Raw genomic sequence first — 18,117 nt, 5'->3', positions numbered from 1 at the left:
ATCCTATCACTTTCTCACTACGCTATGATCCTATCACTTTCTCACTACGCTATGATCCAATCACTTTCTCACTACGCTATGATCCTATCACTTTCTCACTACGCTATGATCCTATCACTTGTCTGGACCTGTTGGGAAAATGAGGCGGGGGGGGGGGAGAGAAGGAAGATAGCCAAAATGATGACACCGGTACATATCTATTTAAAATGAAGTCAAATGAGCTCGTGACAAGTGGAAGGGGGGGGGGCAAGAAAGAAAGGTTTGACACATGTCTTGTATATTTGTGAGACATAACATGTCTTGTATATTTGTGAGATATAACATGTCTTGTATATTTGTTACACATAACATGTCTTGTATATTTAGCTTGACATGTTTTCTGAAATGTTTACCTTGATCTTGACAGTATATCTGAAATTATTTTTGGTGTAAAAAGGCCGCCATCTTGTGCTATCTCTCTTGAAAGCGGTTTATCTGTCGGCGTTGTCCAGTTGGCAAAAGGACCGCTAGTCACACGACCCTCAGGTGAGCCCAGTAACTCGTGCGACCAAAGAGAGGACTCGGAGGGGTCGTAAAGGCGAGATTCTATAGTTGTGTCCCAGTAAGTCAGACAGACACTCGGGTCTACTTCTTGAAGAGCTGTTTCATAGCTGAAAGATTACAATCTGAGTTTAGGATTTCAATTTTAATGTAAACTTGTTATTATCCTCATTGTTTTGTCTAGCTCTTATATTCTTGCAGCAGTTCTCAACCTTCTTAGCTCGGCGATCCCATAATACGATTCTCCACTAAGCGCCGACCCCCAACCGTAGTATATATTTCGTTCATAGTCCTATTTGTGATTTTGCTAATGATATAAAATCATAGTCATATTTCAAATGTATGTATCTGACATCCATGATGTATTTGCATAGGAAAGCTTTATGCGATTATAGTTAGAGTAAAATAAATTTGTGCTTAAATAAAAAAAAATATCTTTAATGTATACCATCTATGGTACAAATGTGCTTGATACAACACTTAAGAAATCATATGACCAAAAAAAAAAAAGAGAAAAAAAAAATCAAATATAAATAGACAAAAAAAAATTCTGTCTTAGGCGACCCCTGGCAAATGGTAATTCGACCCCCGAAGGGATCGCGACTCACAGGTTGAGAACCCCTGTTCTTGTGCATAGCCGGCTTTAGGCCCCGCTCCTGGCAGTAGCCCCGCAATTTACATTTAGCATATCGCTATCAGTCATGCCTCTTGTCACTGACCTTTAAAGATGTAAGACTTAAGGGTTAACCTATTTAATGTATCATACGATGACGTAATTTTAATTAACCCATTAGCGACTTATGCGATTGATTTGCTTTATATGCATGTTATAACGAGTAAGGCTTGTTATTGTAAAAAGAAAATTAGATGAGGGGCCTCGCAAGCATCCATCATATTGGGCCCCGCAATTCGTAAGGCCGGCTCAGTTCTTGTGCTCCCTAGGAGAAATATTTTAGTTAAATATGTAGAGTTCATTCATCTAGTCATTAAATGTGTAAAGCTTGATTCATCTATTCATTAAATGTGTATAGTTTGATTCATCTATTCATTAAATGTGTATGGTTTGATTCATCTATTTATTAAAAGTGTATAGCTTGATTCATTTATTTATTAAAAGTGTATAGCTTGATTCATTTATTTATTAAATGTGTATAGTTTGATTCATCTATTCATTAAATGTTTATAGTTTGATTCATCTATTCATTAAATGTGTATAGTTTGATTCATCTATTCATTAAATGTGTATGGTTTGATTCATCTATTCATTAAATGTGTATAGTTTGATTCATCTATTCATTAAAATTGTATAACTTGATTCATCTATTCATTAAATGTGTACAGCTTGATTCATCTATTCATTAAATGTGTATAGTTTGATTCATCTATTCATTAAAATTGTATAACTTGATTCATCTATTCATTAAAATTGTATAACTTGATTCATCTATTCATTAAATGTGTACAGCTTGATTCATCTATTCATTAAATGTGTACAGCTTGATTCATCTATTCATTAAATGTGTACAGCTTGATTCATCTATTCATTAAATGTGTACAGCTTGATTCATCTATTCATTAAATGTGTACAGCTTGATTCTTCTATTCATTAAATGTGTACAGCTTGATTCATCTATTCATTAAATGTGTATAGCTTGATTCATCTATTCATTAAATGTGTACAGCTTGATTCTTCTATTCATTAAATGTGTACAGCTTGATTCATCTATTCATTAAATGTGTACAGCTTGATTCATCTATTCATTAAATGTGTATAGTTTGATTCATCTATTCAATACAAGTTGTTTGTTTTTTTTAATTCATTCAACAAAAATACTTTTTTTGATTTGGAAAAAATTACAATGCTAGTAGTTTTAGACACGTATTGTTTGAGAGCAGGTTTTTTTTTTGTTTAGTCTAGGGCAGGGCGATTTATTCGTAGGAACTGGAAGCTATACCAGAAGATTTATCTAGAACTTTTTGTACAATTACAAAGTAATTTTTTTTTTTACTCTTTAGACAGAAATAAGTGGGGTTTTTTTTTTTCTAATTTACAGTGCATTATGCTATTTACACTCTTTTCATGGGTAGAAATGTAACAAACAAATTGTTACAACTCACTAGTTGGAAGTCTCGAAATTTCGAAACAAAGCTGGTAGAGCGTCGCGCTAATAGGCTTAAGTGAATGTCGTGAGGTCGATCTCCATACTGTTTTTTTTTTTGTCTTTTCGTTGATGCTGTCTTTGATAAAGTCCAGTAGGAATTAAGCGCCTTTGATCCAACGAACAGGCTTGGACCCGGAGCTCTTCACCCAAAGTCCTGTTGGAGAGCCCCCAGCAGTAACGGCAATGGACCGAGTTAGGGGGACCATACTGCGTACAAAGCACACCACGCCTCGGTTCTGGGTCCACTCGCTATAAGTGGCCGAGGGCAGCGCTAGCCATGGGGAGTTTGTCTCATATACTGTAACAGCCAAGTTCCGTGCAGGGACCTACGCTCCATCTAACCGGACACTGATATCGGCCCCTTTGTGGAACGGTGTGGCAGACTTTTTGGACTGGGTTGCTGGCTTTTGTTCCATCCCCACCCCGAGCGAGATTAAAAAAAAAAAAGCTCACCCAGAGTATCCAGCAGGGGCCTTGTTCGCTTCCCGTTCTTAGCCTATCTAGTTCCATTGCTAGACGTTTCCACGAAGGCGCCACGATGAGGCGACGCGGGCTAAATCCTCCTCGTTGATACTATCAGATTGGATCAAATCAGATCACAATCTAGTGGATACGATCCTATTCATATTCAATTAAATCTGATCCAATGAGATCCGATCTTATCAGATCCTATAAAATTTTATTTAAACACAAAGCAGCAATCGCGTTTTTTTTTTTACAATGATCTATTACTTGTTCTTCTAAATAAAAAAAGAAATTAAGTCATGCAGCGCCCTCTCCCCAAATTTAATAGAAAACAAATGCACATGACTTATTGATGAGAAAGAAAATCCTCATGACTGTATAAAGTTACGTCACTTTTTTTTTTACTTCGTCCCCTCCCCCCCAGCACCAACCTGTTTTTGAACTTACTTTCTCTATACTGTAAAACGTAATGTGTACCGCCTAATGTAGAGTGAAATGTACAGAGCCACGGCCACTTACATCATCAGATACAGCCTATGCCATCCTAGGAATCCGGGACCTCTATGAGCAACTTTGAGATTCCCTCCACTATGGATAAGTGCAATAGCGTCGTATTTATTGGGTCTCACAGACTGGGTAAGGTAAGACAAGTCAGTGTGTTAATTGACATAGTGCATTATATAAATATTACACAATTTTGATATTCGTGTTTTATTATATGTCATTATATTGATAAATGTATTCAGAAAGTATACGTTTAAATATTCTCTATTTATACAGCTTTAGATTGACTATCAAACGAATACTTTCCTTACAATATCATTCTTGAGAGTGTTGATAGCTGAATGGAACCTCGCTCTTTCCTGGTCACTTAGAAGTCTGTATTCTTTCCTTAAACAAATCTTGGATGGCGGGAGACTGGTGACGTTCTGTCTGTCTAGCAGACCTGGAACACGCTCCATAAATTTCTCATACAGATGAGCATAATAGCTTGAAATAAAGCAACATTAAGTACAATATTACTTTGTTTATAGAATAGCTTCAGGCAGACCAACATCAAGTATTGCATTACTTCATATTAACAATTCAATAAAACATTTAGAGTATTATTGCTAACTTTTCATGGAATGTCGGTAATATCTAACTCGAAATGCATGAAGGGCTAAGCTTCTGCTTAGTTAACCCTTAAAGTGCTGAGCTTTTCTTCAAGAGTGCATACAAAATGGAATTACAATTCTAGTGTTTTGAGGCTAAACTACCACACGCGTCTAAAGGGTTAATGGTTTTTCTGGCTGATTCAGGCAACCCGTTACATGCTTTAATGACATTGTGAAAAAGAAGCAATTATTCAAATTGGACGTAGCATATGGAATAAGAAATGTTTCTTGATCTGTGTATAGGCCTGACTATTTGATTAGGTTGTGTTTAGTTGTTTTCAAGTTAGGGTTCAGTGTTTTGCGGATTATTGCTATTCTACTTTTTAATCTTCTATCCTGAAGGGTTTCAAAGTTTAGAATTTTTTCTTAATGGTGTTACTCTAATCAAATATGAACATTCGTTTGTTATACCTATCAAAGCTCTATTTTACTTCTGTTCTGGTTTCTTTGTGTCTTGATATAATATAACTAACTAGCACTAACGTATCCAGCGTGTTTGTGTTTCAGATAAATTCAAGAATGTCTACATGCATTTTGGTCATTTCTATTTGGATATAAATTTCATGAGAATGATTTTTTTGCGTTGAGGTTTCTAAGAGTAAAGAGTTTCTTACTTTTAAAACTAAAGAGTTACTAGACGGCTTGCCACCAAAAAAGACAGAAAAAGAAACTCACAAATCAAGTTGACTTAACGTAACCATACCAAAATATAATCAGCTTTTTTAAAAAAAAAACAAAGATTGAAATGGCAGCCTATTAAGTGGGCGCAAACGTAAAGTATATATTTTTTAAAATCGTTATCTTCTAGGTGAGATCTTCAATATGTGAGTTGGTATCTTTGACTACTGTAATACAGGGAACTAGCTTACCTCAACTGATCTTCGCTGTACCTATACGGTGGCTCATCGCTACTCGTGTCATTATTAGATGAATCATCATCTTCATCCACTTCTAAAGGATCCTCCGTGGCATCTGTTTCAAACGGATCGTCCGTTGTATTTGATTCAAATGGAGTGTCCGTTGTATTTAATTCAAATGGAGTGTTCGTTGTTGTAGATTGTATCGAGACGTATTTCGTTGAATTAAAACTCAACAGCTCGACAGTTGTATTCAATTCTGTTAAGCTGGGTTTTAAAACACAGAGAAGGAGGGAAGAGATGAAAACAAGGGACGTCATCATCTTGCTGCCAAGAGAGTTATCAACTGTTGAAGACGTGTTCATTGTATTAGTCTTGACTTTTTATCTCATTCAACAATAAAAATGTACTAAGATAAAACCAGGCCGGCATGGGTTAACAAAAAAACAAAAAATAGAAACTATTGAAATTAAATATAGAATTTTGTTTTAAATCTTTTTGCTTTATTGATTGACACTTTGTACAGAAAGTATATTAAAAGTGATAAAAATATTTTTTTTAAAAGATATAACAAATAACTGAAACAGATTTCAGGCAATCCATAAATTCTGAAGACAGATTCATAAATAGGTTCCCCTTTTCCACCCTTTATGCAATCTTTATGCAATCTTTATGCAATCTGGCGCTTCAAGGCACTGTCTGTACAAAACATGATAGGAATCTTGGCACTGTCTGTACAAAACATGATAGGAATCTTGGCACTGTCTGTGCGAAACAAGATACGAATCTTGGCACTGTCTGTGCGAAACAAGATACGAATCTTGGCACTGTCTGTACAAAACATGATACGAATCTTGGCACTGTCTGTGCGAAACAAGATACGAATCTTGGCACTGTCTGTACAAAACATGATAGGAATCTTGGCACTGTCTGTACAAAACATGATAGGAATCTTGGCACTGTCTGTGCGAAACAAGATACGAATCTTGGCACTGTCTGTGCGAAACAAGATACGAATCTTGGCACTGTCTGTGCGAAACAAGATACGAATCTTGGCACTGTCTGTACAAAACATGATACGAATCTTGGCACTGTCTGTGCGAAACAAGATACGAATCTTGGCACTGTCTGTACAAAACATGATACGAATCTTGGCACTGTCTGTGCGAAACAAGATACGAATCTAAGCACTGTCTGTACAAAACATGATACGAATCTTGGCACTGTCTGTACGAAACAAGATAGGAATCTAGGCACTGTCTGTACAAAACATGATACGAATCTTGGCACTGTCTGTACGAAACAAGATACGAATCTAGGCACTGTCTGTACAAAACATGATACGAATCTTGGCACTGTCTGTGCGAAACAAGATACGAATCTAAGCACTGTCTTTGCGAAACAAGATAGGAATCTAGGCACTGTCTGTACAAAACATGATACGAATCTTGGCACTGTCTGTACGAAACAAGATAGGAATCTAGGCACTGTCTGTACGAAACAAGATACGAATCTTGGCACTGTCTGTGCGAAACAAGATAGGAATCTATACACTGTCTGTACGAAACAAGATAGGAATCTAGGAACTGTCTGTACGAAACAAGATAGGAATCTAGGCACTGTCTGTACGAAACAAGATAGGAATCTTGGCACTGTCTGTACGAAAAAAGATAGGAATCTAGGCACTGTCTGTACGAAACAAGATAGGAATCTAGGCACTGTCTGATCGAAACAAGATAGGAATCTAAGCACTGTCTGTACGGAAAAAGATAGGAATCTAGGCACTGTCTGTACGAAACAAGATAGGAATCTAGGCACTGTCTGTACGAAACAAGATGCGAATCTTGGCACTGTCTGTACGAAACAAGATAGGAATCTAGGCACTGTCTGTACGAAACAAGATAGGAATCTAGGCACTGTCTGATCGAAACAAGATAGGAATCTAAGCACTGTCTGTACGAAAAAAGTTAGGAATCTAGGCACTGTCTGTACGAAACAAGATAGGAATCTAGGAACTGTCTGATCGAAACAAGATAGGAATCTAAGCACTGTCTGTACGAAAAAAGATAGGAATCTAGGCACTGTCTGTACGAAACAAGATAGGAATCTAGGCACTGTCTGATCGAAACAAGATAGGAATCTAAGCACTGTCTGTACGAAAAAAGTTAGGAATCTAGGCACTGTCTGTACGAAACAAGATAGGAATCTAGGAACTGTCTGATCGAAACAAGATAGGAATCTAAGCACTGTCTGTACGAAAAAAGATAGGAATCTAGGCACTGTCTGTACGAAACAAGATAGGAATCTAGGCACTGTCTGTACGAAACAAGATACGAATCTTGGCACTGTCTGTACGAAACAAGATAGGAATCTAGGCACTGTCTGATCGAAACAAGATAGGAATCTAGGCACTGTCTGTACGAAACAAGATAGGAATCTAGGCACTGTCTGTACGAAACAAGATAGGAATCTAGGCACTGTCTGTGCGAAACAAGATACGAATCTAGGCACTGTCTGTACGAAACAAGATACGAATCTTGGCACTGTCTGTACGAAAAAAGTTAGGAATCTAGGCACTGTCTGTACGAAACAAGATAGGAATCTAGGCACTGTCTGTACGAAACAAGATAGGAATCTAGGCACTGTCTGATCGAAACAAGATAGGAATCTAAGCACTGTCTGTACGAAAAAAGATAGGAATCTAGGCACTGTCTGTACGAAACAAGATAGGAATCTAGGCACTGTCTGTACGAAACAAGATACGAATCTTGGCACTGTCTGTACGAAACAAGATAGGAATCTAGGCACTGTCTGATCGAAACAAGATAGGAATCTAGGCACTGTCTGTACGAAACAAGATTGGAATCTAGGCACTGTCTGTACGAAACAAGATAGGAATCTAGGCACTGTCTGTACGAAACAAGATACGAATCTTGGCACTGTCTCTACGAAACAAGATAGGAATCTAGGCACTGTCTCTACGAAACAAGATAGGAATCTAGGCACTGTCTGTACGAAACAAGATACGAATCTTGGCACTGTCTGTACGAAACAAGATAGGAATCTAGGCACTGTCTGATCGAAACAAGATAGGAATCTAGGCACTGTCTGTACGAAACAAGATTGGAATCTAGGCACTGTCTGTACGAAACAAGATAGGAATCTAGGCACTGTCTGTACGAAACAAGATACGAATCTTGGCACTGTCTCTACGAAACAAGATAGGAATCTAGGCACTGTCTCTACGAAACAAGATAGGAATCTAGGCACTGTCTGTACGAAACAAGATACGAATCTTGGCACTGTCTCTACGAAACAAGATAGCAATCTTGGCACTGTCTGTACGAAACAAGATAGGAATCTAGTCACTGTCTGATCGAAACAAGATAGGAATCTAAGCACTGTCTGTACGAAAAAAGATAGGAATCTAGGCACTGTCTGTACGAAACAAGATAGGAATCTAGGCACTGTCTGATCGAAACAAGATAGGAATCTAAGCACTGTCTGTACGAAAAAAGTTAGGAATCTAGGCACTGTCTGTACGAAACAAGATAGGAATCTAGGAACTGTCTGATCGAAACAAGATAGGAATCTAAGCACTGTCTGTACGAAAAAAGATAGGAATCTAGGCACTGTCTGTACGAAACAAGATAGGAATCTAGGCACTGTCTGTACGAAACAAGATACGAATCTTGGCACTGTCTGTACGAAACAAGATAGGAATCTAGGCACTGTCTGATCGAAACAAGATAGGAATCTAGGCACTGTCTGTACGAAACAAGATAGGAATCTAGGCACTGTCTGTACGAAACAAGATAGGAATCTAGGCACTGTCTGTGCGAAACAAGATACGAATCTAGGCACTGTCTGTACGAAACAAGATACGAATCTTGGCACTGTCTGATCGAAACAAGATAGGAATCTAAGCACTGTCTGTACGAAAAAAGTTAGGAATCTAGGCACTGTCTGTACGAAACAAGATAGGAATCTAGGCACTGTCTGTACGAAACAAGATAGGAATCTAGGCACTGTCTGATCGAAACAAGATAGGAATCTAAGCACTGTCTGTACGAAAAAAGATAGGAATCTAGGCACTGTCTGTACGAAACAAGATAGGAATCTAGGCACTGTCTGTACGAAACAAGATACGAATCTTGGCACTGTCTGTACGAAACAAGATAGGAATCTAGGCACTGTCTGATCGAAACAAGATAGGAATCTAGGCACTGTCTGTACGAAACAAGATTGGAATCTAGGCACTGTCTGTACGAAACAAGATAGGAATCTAGGCACTGTCTGTACGAAACAAGATACGAATCTTGGCACTGTCTCTACGAAACAAGATAGGAATCTAGGCACTGTCTCTACGAAACAAGATAGGAATCTAGGCACTGTCTGTACGAAACAAGATACGAATCTTGGCACTGTCTGTGCGAAACAAGATACGAATCTAAGCACTGTCTTTGCGAAACAAGATAGGAATCTAGGCACTGTCTGTACAAAACATGATACGAATCTTGGCACTGTCTGTGCGAAACAAGATAGGAATCTAGGCACTGTCTGTACAAAACATGATACGAATCTTGGCACTGTCTGTACGAAACAAGATAGGAATCTAGGCACTGTCTGTACGAAACAAGATACGAATCTTGGCACTGTCTGTGCGAAACAAGATAGGAATCTATACACTGTCTGTACGAAACAAGATAGGAATCTAGGAACTGTCTGTACGAAACAAGATAGGAATCTAGGCACTGTCTGTACGAAACAAGATAGGAATCTTGGCACTGTCTGTACGAAAAAAGATAGGAATCTAGGCACTGTCTGTACGAAACAAGATAGGAATCTAGGCACTGTCTGATCGAAACAAGATAGGAATCTAAGCACTGTCTGTACGGAAAAAGATAGGAATCTAGGCACTGTCTGTACGAAACAAGATAGGAATCTAGGCACTGTCTGTACGAAACAAGATGCGAATCTTGGCACTGTCTGTACGAAACAAGATAGGAATCTAGGCACTGTCTGTACGAAACAAGATAGGAATCTAGGCACTGTCTGATCGAAACAAGATAGGAATCTAAGCACTGTCTGTACGAAAAAAGTTAGGAATCTAGGCACTGTCTGTACGAAACAAGATAGGAATCTAGGAACTGTCTGATCGAAACAAGATAGGAATCTAAGCACTGTCTGTACGAAAAAAGATAGGAATCTAGGCACTGTCTGTACGAAACAAGATAGGAATCTAGGCACTGTCTGTACGAAACAAGATACGAATCTTGGCACTGTCTGTACGAAACAAGATAGGAATCTAGGCACTGTCTGATTGAAACAAGATAGGAATCTAGGCACTGTCTGTACGAAACAAGATAGGAATCTAGGCACTGTCTGTACGAAACAAGATAGGAATCTAGGCACTGTCTGTGCGAAACAAGATACGAATCTAGGCACTGTCTGTACGAAACAAGATACGAATCTTGGCACTGTCTGATCGAAACAAGATAGGAATCTAAGCACTGTCTGTACGAAAAAAGTTAGGAATCTAGGCACTGTCTGTACGAAACAAGATAGGAATCTAGGCACTGTCTGTACGAAACAAGATAGGAATCTAGGCACTGTCTGATCGAAACAAGATAGGAATCTAAGCACTGTCTGTACGAAAAAAGATAGGAATCTAGGCACTGTCTGTACGAAACAAGATAGGAATCTAGGCACTGTCTGTACGAAACAAGATACGAATCTTGGCACTGTCTGTACGAAACAAGATAGGAATCTAGGCACTGTCTGATCGAAACAAGATAGGAATCTAGGCACTGTCTGTACGAAACAAGATTGGAATCTAGGCACTGTCTGTACGAAACAAGATAGGAATCTAGGCACTGTCTGTACGAAACAAGATACGAATCTTGGCACTGTCTCTACGAAACAAGATAGGAATCTAGGCACTGTCTCTACGAAACAAGATAGGAATCTAGGCACTGTCTGTACGAAACAAGATACGAATCTTGGCACTGTCTCTACGAAACAAGATAGCAATCTTGGCACTGTCTGTACGAAACAAGATAGGAATCTAGTCACTGTCTGATCGAAACAAGATAGGAATCTAAGCACTGTCTGTACGAAAAAAGATAGGAATCTAGTACTGTCTGATCGAAACAAGATAGGAATCTAAGCACTGTCTGTACGAAAAAAGATAGGAATCTAGGCACTGTCTGTACGAAACAAGATAGGAATCTAGGCACTGTCTGTACGAAACAAGATACGAATCTTGGCACTGTCTGTACAAAACAAGTTAGGAATCTAGGCACTGTCTGATCGAAACAAGATAGGAATCTAGGCACTGTCTGTACGAAACAAGATTGGAATCTAGGCACTGTCTGTACGAAACAAGATAGGAATCTAGGCACTGTCTGTACGAAACAAGATACGAATCTTGGCACTGTCTCTACGAAACAAGATAGGAATCTAGGCACTGTCTCTACTAAACAAGATAGGAATCTAGGCACTGTCTGTACGAAACAAGATAGGAATCTAGGCACTGTCTGTACGAAACAAGATAGGAATCTAGGCACTGTCTGTACAAATCAAGATACGAATCTAGGCACTGTCAGTACGAAACAGGATATGAATCTAAGCACTGTCTGTACGAAACAAGATTGGAATCTAGGCACTGTCTGTACGAAACATTATAGGAATGTAGGCACTGTCTGTACGAAACAAGATACGAATCTTGGCACTGTCTGTACAAAACATGATACGAATCTTGGCACTGTCTGTACAAAACAGGATATGAATCTAAGCACTGTCTGTACGAAACAAGATTGGAATCTAGGCACTGTCTGTACGAAACACGATAGGAATCTAGGCACTGTCTGTACGAAACAAGATAGGAATCTAGGCACTGTCTGTACGAAACATGATACGAATCTTGGCACTGTCTGTACAAAACATGATACGAATCTTTGCACTGTCAGTACAAAACATGATACGAATCTTGGCACTGTCTGTACAAAACATGATACGAATCTTTGCACTGTCTGTACGAAACAAGATAGGAATCTAGGCACTGTCTGTACAAATCAAGATACGAATCTAGGCACTGTCAGTACAAAACATGATACGAATCTTGGCACTGTCTGTACAAAACATGATACGAATCTTTGCACTGTCTGTACGAAACAAGATAGGAATCTAGGCACTGTCTGTACGAAACAAGATAGGAATCTAGGCACTGTCTGTACGAAACAGGATATGAATCTAAGCACTGTCTGTACGAAACAAGATTGGAATCTAGGCACTGTCTGTACGAAACAAGATAGGAATCTAGGCACTGTCTGTACAAAACATGACACGAATCTTGGCACTGTCTGTACAAATCAAGATACGAATCTAGGCACTGTCTGTACGAAACATGATACGAATCTTGGCACTGTCTGTACAAAACATGACACGAATCTTGGCACTGTCTGTACGAAACAAGATAGGAATCTAGGCACTGTCTGTACGAAACAAGATAGGAATCTAGGCACTGTCTGTACGAAACAAGATAGGAATCTAGGCACTGTCTGTACGAAACAAGATACGAATCTTGGCACTGTCTGTACAAAACAAGTTAGGAATCTAGGCACTGTCTGATCGAAACAAGATAGGAATCTAGGCACTGTCTGTACGAAACAAGATTGGAATCTAGGCACTGTCTGTACGAAACAAGATAGGAATCTAGGCACTGTCTGTACGAAACAAGATAGGAATCTAGGCACTGTCTGTACAAATCAAGATACGAATCTATGCACTGTCAGTACGAAACAGGATATGAATCTAAGCACTGTCTGTACGAAACAAGATTGGAATCTAGGCACTGTCTGTACGAAACATTATAGGAATGTAGGCACTGTCTGTACGAAACAAGATACGAATCTTTGCACTGTCTGTACAAAACATGATACGAATCTTGGCACTGTCTGTACAAAACAGGATATGAATCTAAGCACTGTCTGTACGAAACAAGATTGGAATCTAGGCACTGTCTGTACGAAACACGATAGGAATCTAGGCACTGTCTGTACGAAACAAGATAGGAATCTAGGCACTGTCTGTACGAAACATGATACGAATCTTGGCACTGTCTGTACAAAACATGATACGAATCTTTGCACTGTCAGTACAAAACATGATACGAATCTTGGCACTGTCTGTACAAAACATGATACGAATCTTTGCACTGTCTGTACGAAACAAGATAGGAATCTAGGCACTGTCTGTACAAATCAAGATACGAATCTAGGCACTGTCAGTACAAAACATGATACGAATCTTGGCACTGTCTGTACAAAACATGATACGAATCTTTGCACTGTCTGTACGAAACAAGATAGGAATCTAGGCACTGTCTGTACGAAACAAGATAGGAATCTAGGCACTGTCTGTACGAAACAGGATATGAATCTAAGCACTGTCTGTACGAAACAAGATTGGAATCTAGGCACTGTCTGTACGAAACAAGATAAGAATCTAGGCACTGTCTGTACGAAACAAGATAGGAATCTAGGCACTGTCTGTACAAATCAAGATACGAATCTAGGCACTGTCTGTACGAAACATGATACGAATCTTGGCACTGTCTGTACAAAACATGACACGAATCTTGGCACTGTCTGTACGAAACAAGATAGGAATCTAGGCACTGTCTGTACGAAACAAGATAGGAATCTAGGCACTGTCTGTACGAAACAAGATTGGAATCTAGGCACTGTCTGTACGAAACAAGATAGGAATCTAGGCACTGTCTGTACGAAACAGGATATGAATCTAAGCACTGTCTGTACGAAACAAGATTGGAATCTAGGCACTGTCTGTACGAAACAAGATAGGAATCTAGGCACTGTCTGTACGAAACAAGATAGGAATCTAGGCACTGTCTGTACAAATCAAGATACGAATCTTGGCACTGTCTGTACAAAACATGACACGAATCTTGGCACTGTCTGTACGAAACAAGATAGGAATCTAGGCACTGTCTGTACGAAACAAGATAGGAATCTAGGCACTGTCTGTACGAAACAAGATAGGAATCTAGGCACTTTCTGTACGAAACAAGATAGGAATCTAGGCTCTGTCTGTACAAATCAAAATACGAATCTAGGCATTATCAGTACGAAACAAGATAGGAATCTAGGCACTGTCTGTACAAATCAAGATACGAATCTAGGCACTGTCAATACAAAAGAAGATAGGAATCTAGGCACTGTCAATACGAAAGAAGATAGGCATACTGTATACTTGTGGGAGAGAACTAGACAAAACACCATAGCCCAAGAGATAAAAAAGCGAAAGTGGAGCTGAATCGGACACACCCTGCGAAAACCAGCTACCAGTGTTGCAAGGCAGGCACTTGATTGGAATCCTCAAGGAAAGAGGAAAGTGGGCAGACCCAAGCAAAGCTGGATGAGGTCATTCACCAGTGAAGCTAAGGGTACTGGAATGACATGGGAGTAAATGAAGAAAGCTCCTCAGAACCAAATTCGGTGGAGAGGTGTGGTTTCGGTTTCTATGATCCCCTGGGAATTCACAAAATTAAGTAATTAAATATAGAAGAAAAGATATTTTATGCAGATGAATATAAACTATAAAAGAAATCTCAACGAGTCCTACCGCTACCATCAATCAAGCTACATGTCAACCACGACAGACCGTACTACATCCTATCCATTATAAGTACATATTTAATTAATACATAAACATTGGTCTACTAGTACTTATAAAATAAAATAGAGTGTGAAGATTATAAAAATGCCTACCAGTCTTAAACGTTGAAGTAATTAGCGAGGGGCATATCCTCAACTAACTCTATTGATTGAGGCTGTACGACTTAATTTACTCAAGGCAATCTCCAAGGGAGATCAATAAGTACAGTTAGTACACCAAGAAGAAAAGATGCACCTCTCAAATTTAAAAATAAAAACACAAGATGCCAACACAACAGAGACAGGGATCAACTGTTGACTCTTTAACGATTTAAAGCCATCTGGCTTGTTTGTTTGTTGTTCTCAATGAAACTGCTGAGGATCATGCGGAAACTTCTCAATTGACATTCGACAATCTTTGATATCATTCTTCAATATCAGAGAACATTCGACAATCTCTTCGTTCGACTATTTCTATCAGCCGACAACGTCTGCATGGCTTTCCTCAATAGTATAGGGTGTTCAAAAGATTCTTTTCCAGGCATGTAGATCTTATAATAATACGATAATAATATTAATTTTTTATTTATACAACGATGTTAACAAATATAATGTAGTCTCAGGATAGATATAAAAAGGGCAAAATACAAAAAAAAAAAAAAAAAAAACTTAAAAAAAAAAAAAAAGCTTATATTAAATGTAATTGTGACCGTTAGTTTGATCAATTATGTAATTAAATTTGTTATAAATTTCGGTGTTTAGTGCAATTTCACGCTTTTAGCTTTGTGAATACGCTATGATCCTATCATTTGTCTAGCCCAGTTAGAAGGGAGAGAAAGAAAGGAATATCTGGGTGATCGCTTTTTAAATGTATTTATTTAAAAAAGTGAGCGACCAGACTTCGAACTCAAGTGCTACGACCTCCTCAGTCTACTTAAGCCAATACGGTAACCACTGTGCCAGGAAGCTGCTTCTGAAAATAGGTTTTGTAGTTATTTATAGTTATCTGAAAACTTCTTTTTACAAACAATAAAGGGGACTAATTCAACTTATACCACTTTATCAGTCAAGTAAAATTTCTTTCCCTTATTCCAGAAACCAAACAAAATAACTAATTAACAATAGTAAATTGGCTATTCGTTTTTTTTTTAATTGATTCCTGTGTTGTCAGGTAAAAGAAATATTTGTGCAAAATTTCAGCTTGATTCCAGATTGGGTGTGGGAGAAATAACGTGTACAAACTTTTTATTAGACAATTTGATTTTTGATATAAGCTTTGTAACGAGAGTTAAAATCTTACATCAGCACACAAACATTTTTGCGTGGTTGGTCTTAATGTTTTTCTTGTATGTAGTGAGGCATGCTGTTTGTCTGAGCTTATTGGGGAGTGAGATTCAAACCTTTAATACATGTACCGAAAAAGCTGCAAATCTGAACTTTTAATAAGAAAAATGCGTTGATTCCATAAAGGGCAGAGCTCACTGAGGGCTATATGGAGTTATCAGTTCAGTTAGATACGAGTGTATTCCATTGCTATAGACGCACTGTTGAACTGATGACAAAATGAGGCCATCTTGTAGTTAACTCTAGGATTCACAGGGAGACAATGGAATGTATGCAAGAGAACAAAATCACGTCCTGTTTTGCTCAGAACTATCCAGTGGCGTAGCTAGGGTGGAGGGTCGGGGGGGGGTTATTTGAAAATCTCCCCGGGCCTACACATGAGGGGGCCCCCAAACAAGGGTTTGAATTTTTTTTACATTAAATATTAAATATTACGCAAAATGCAGGGCCCCCAAACAGGTCAAGCCAATAGGTTCCAATGATGGCTAATTCCTAGCTACGCCACTGGAACTATTCGTTCTGCGTTGATCTGAATTGGCTCAAGCTTACCGACATTGAAATCGGGTATAAACAGATGAAATAATATTTACATGAGCTGTCAGCATAATGTCCATTTCCTGGATGGATTGTGTCTCCAACCAATAAGCTTTGATATTGGCCAATACGCACAGTATCTATGTTATTTTAGCACAAGATAGACCACGTTGGCTCGGACATGTCATCCGCATATCCTAAGGACATCCTAAGCTTGCTGAAGGAGTCAGACCCAAGGGACGCCCAAGACAAACCCAGTAACCTATAGAGATGTCTGCTGGCTAGATCTGAGAGCTAGACATAATGAATGTATGTGGGGAGAAAATAGCTCAAGATCGAACAGAAACACTGTGTGCCCTGGTACGAGAAAAAGATAAGCAAAATGGCCTTAAGGGAAGAAAAAGAAAGCTGCCATTTCAATCAGCCTTAAAACGAGTGCATTCACATGCACAAACTGTGGCCAACTTTGACGCTTAAGAATAGGCCACAGCCATCTTTTTTTTAACAAGTTGTATATCAACTCATTGTGTGTCAGGTAAAAGGTTTGTACACTTTATTTCTCCCACACCCAATCGAGGTTTAAGTGGAAATTTTGCACAATTATCTCTTGTACGTCGATAAATATTAGTGAATTAATTATTGTCTATTGGTAATATTTTTTTTTAGTATCAAACAAGGAAAAGAAATTTACTTGACAGATGTGGTGGTGTAAGTTAAATAAGTCACCTTGATTAGGCTTGAGCTCCCTAGTCCAAATTCCAGTAATACAACTTTAAAAAAAAAAATACAGTCACACCGCCCCCTCCTATCCCAACTGGTCCAGACAAGTGATATGATCGTTGCGCATTGAGAAAGGTTAAAGCATAAACAAAAACAATAAGTAAAAATGTATAATCGCACAGACATATTGTTGTTAGTCTAGATCTCTTACACATTAATCACATGACTGATCCAAACTAATTGATACACTTACACTTAATATATAGGCCTATGTATATAATTTTTAAAATATTGTTGTTGTTTTTTCTGTTTGTTTTTTTTTTTTTTTTGGTTGACTCCGTTGTCATATGGTCAGATCTGTCCCAATCTGCAGATAGAGACTCTTATGAAGCTGGCGTATGTGTGGATATAAAGAGTTGATTCAAATGAAACGCTAAGTTTGCGAACTATATAAATAAAGGAAACCTGGAAGTTTGTGATGTCAAGTAATCTGTACTATCTGTCCTATCTGTACTATCTGTCCTATCTGTACTATCTGTACTATCTACTACATACATTTATATTTTATATTTCACAAAAGTTCCTTCAAAACAGATTGTTAATCTAGCATTGCATGTTAATTAGAGGTTTAATATTCGTAAAGTCATTGCATTTTCTG

General features: G+C 38.4%; 1 protein-coding gene across 5 annotated transcripts in view; it reads right to left on the bottom strand.

Annotated features, from left to right (window-relative positions):
- Positions 1–18,117, bottom strand: part of LOC106064858 (putative tyrosinase-like protein tyr-3) — a 29,142-nt gene that overhangs the window by 2,458 nt on the left and 8,567 nt on the right. Inside the window, exons 1-5 of one of the 5 annotated variants that reach the window (XM_013223498.2) lie at positions 14,976–15,126; positions 5,194–5,527; positions 3,983–4,157; positions 3,687–3,799; positions 393–650 (exon numbers count right to left, since the gene is read on the bottom strand). In XM_013223498.2, coding sequence (XP_013078952.2) covers positions 393–650; positions 3,687–3,799; positions 3,983–4,157; positions 5,194–5,504 — 857 coding nt within the window. In that variant the 5' untranslated portion in view covers positions 5,505–5,527; positions 14,976–15,126. The other 4 variants (XM_013223492.2, XM_056030007.1, XM_056030008.1 and 1 more) reach the window with 4 other exon arrangements.

This window comes from Biomphalaria glabrata, chromosome 5 (genome assembly GCF_947242115.1).
Source record: "Biomphalaria glabrata chromosome 5, xgBioGlab47.1, whole genome shotgun sequence".
NCBI lineage: Eukaryota > Metazoa > Mollusca > Gastropoda > Planorbidae > Biomphalaria > Biomphalaria glabrata.
This window is presented reverse-complemented; position numbering and strand designations above follow the sequence as displayed.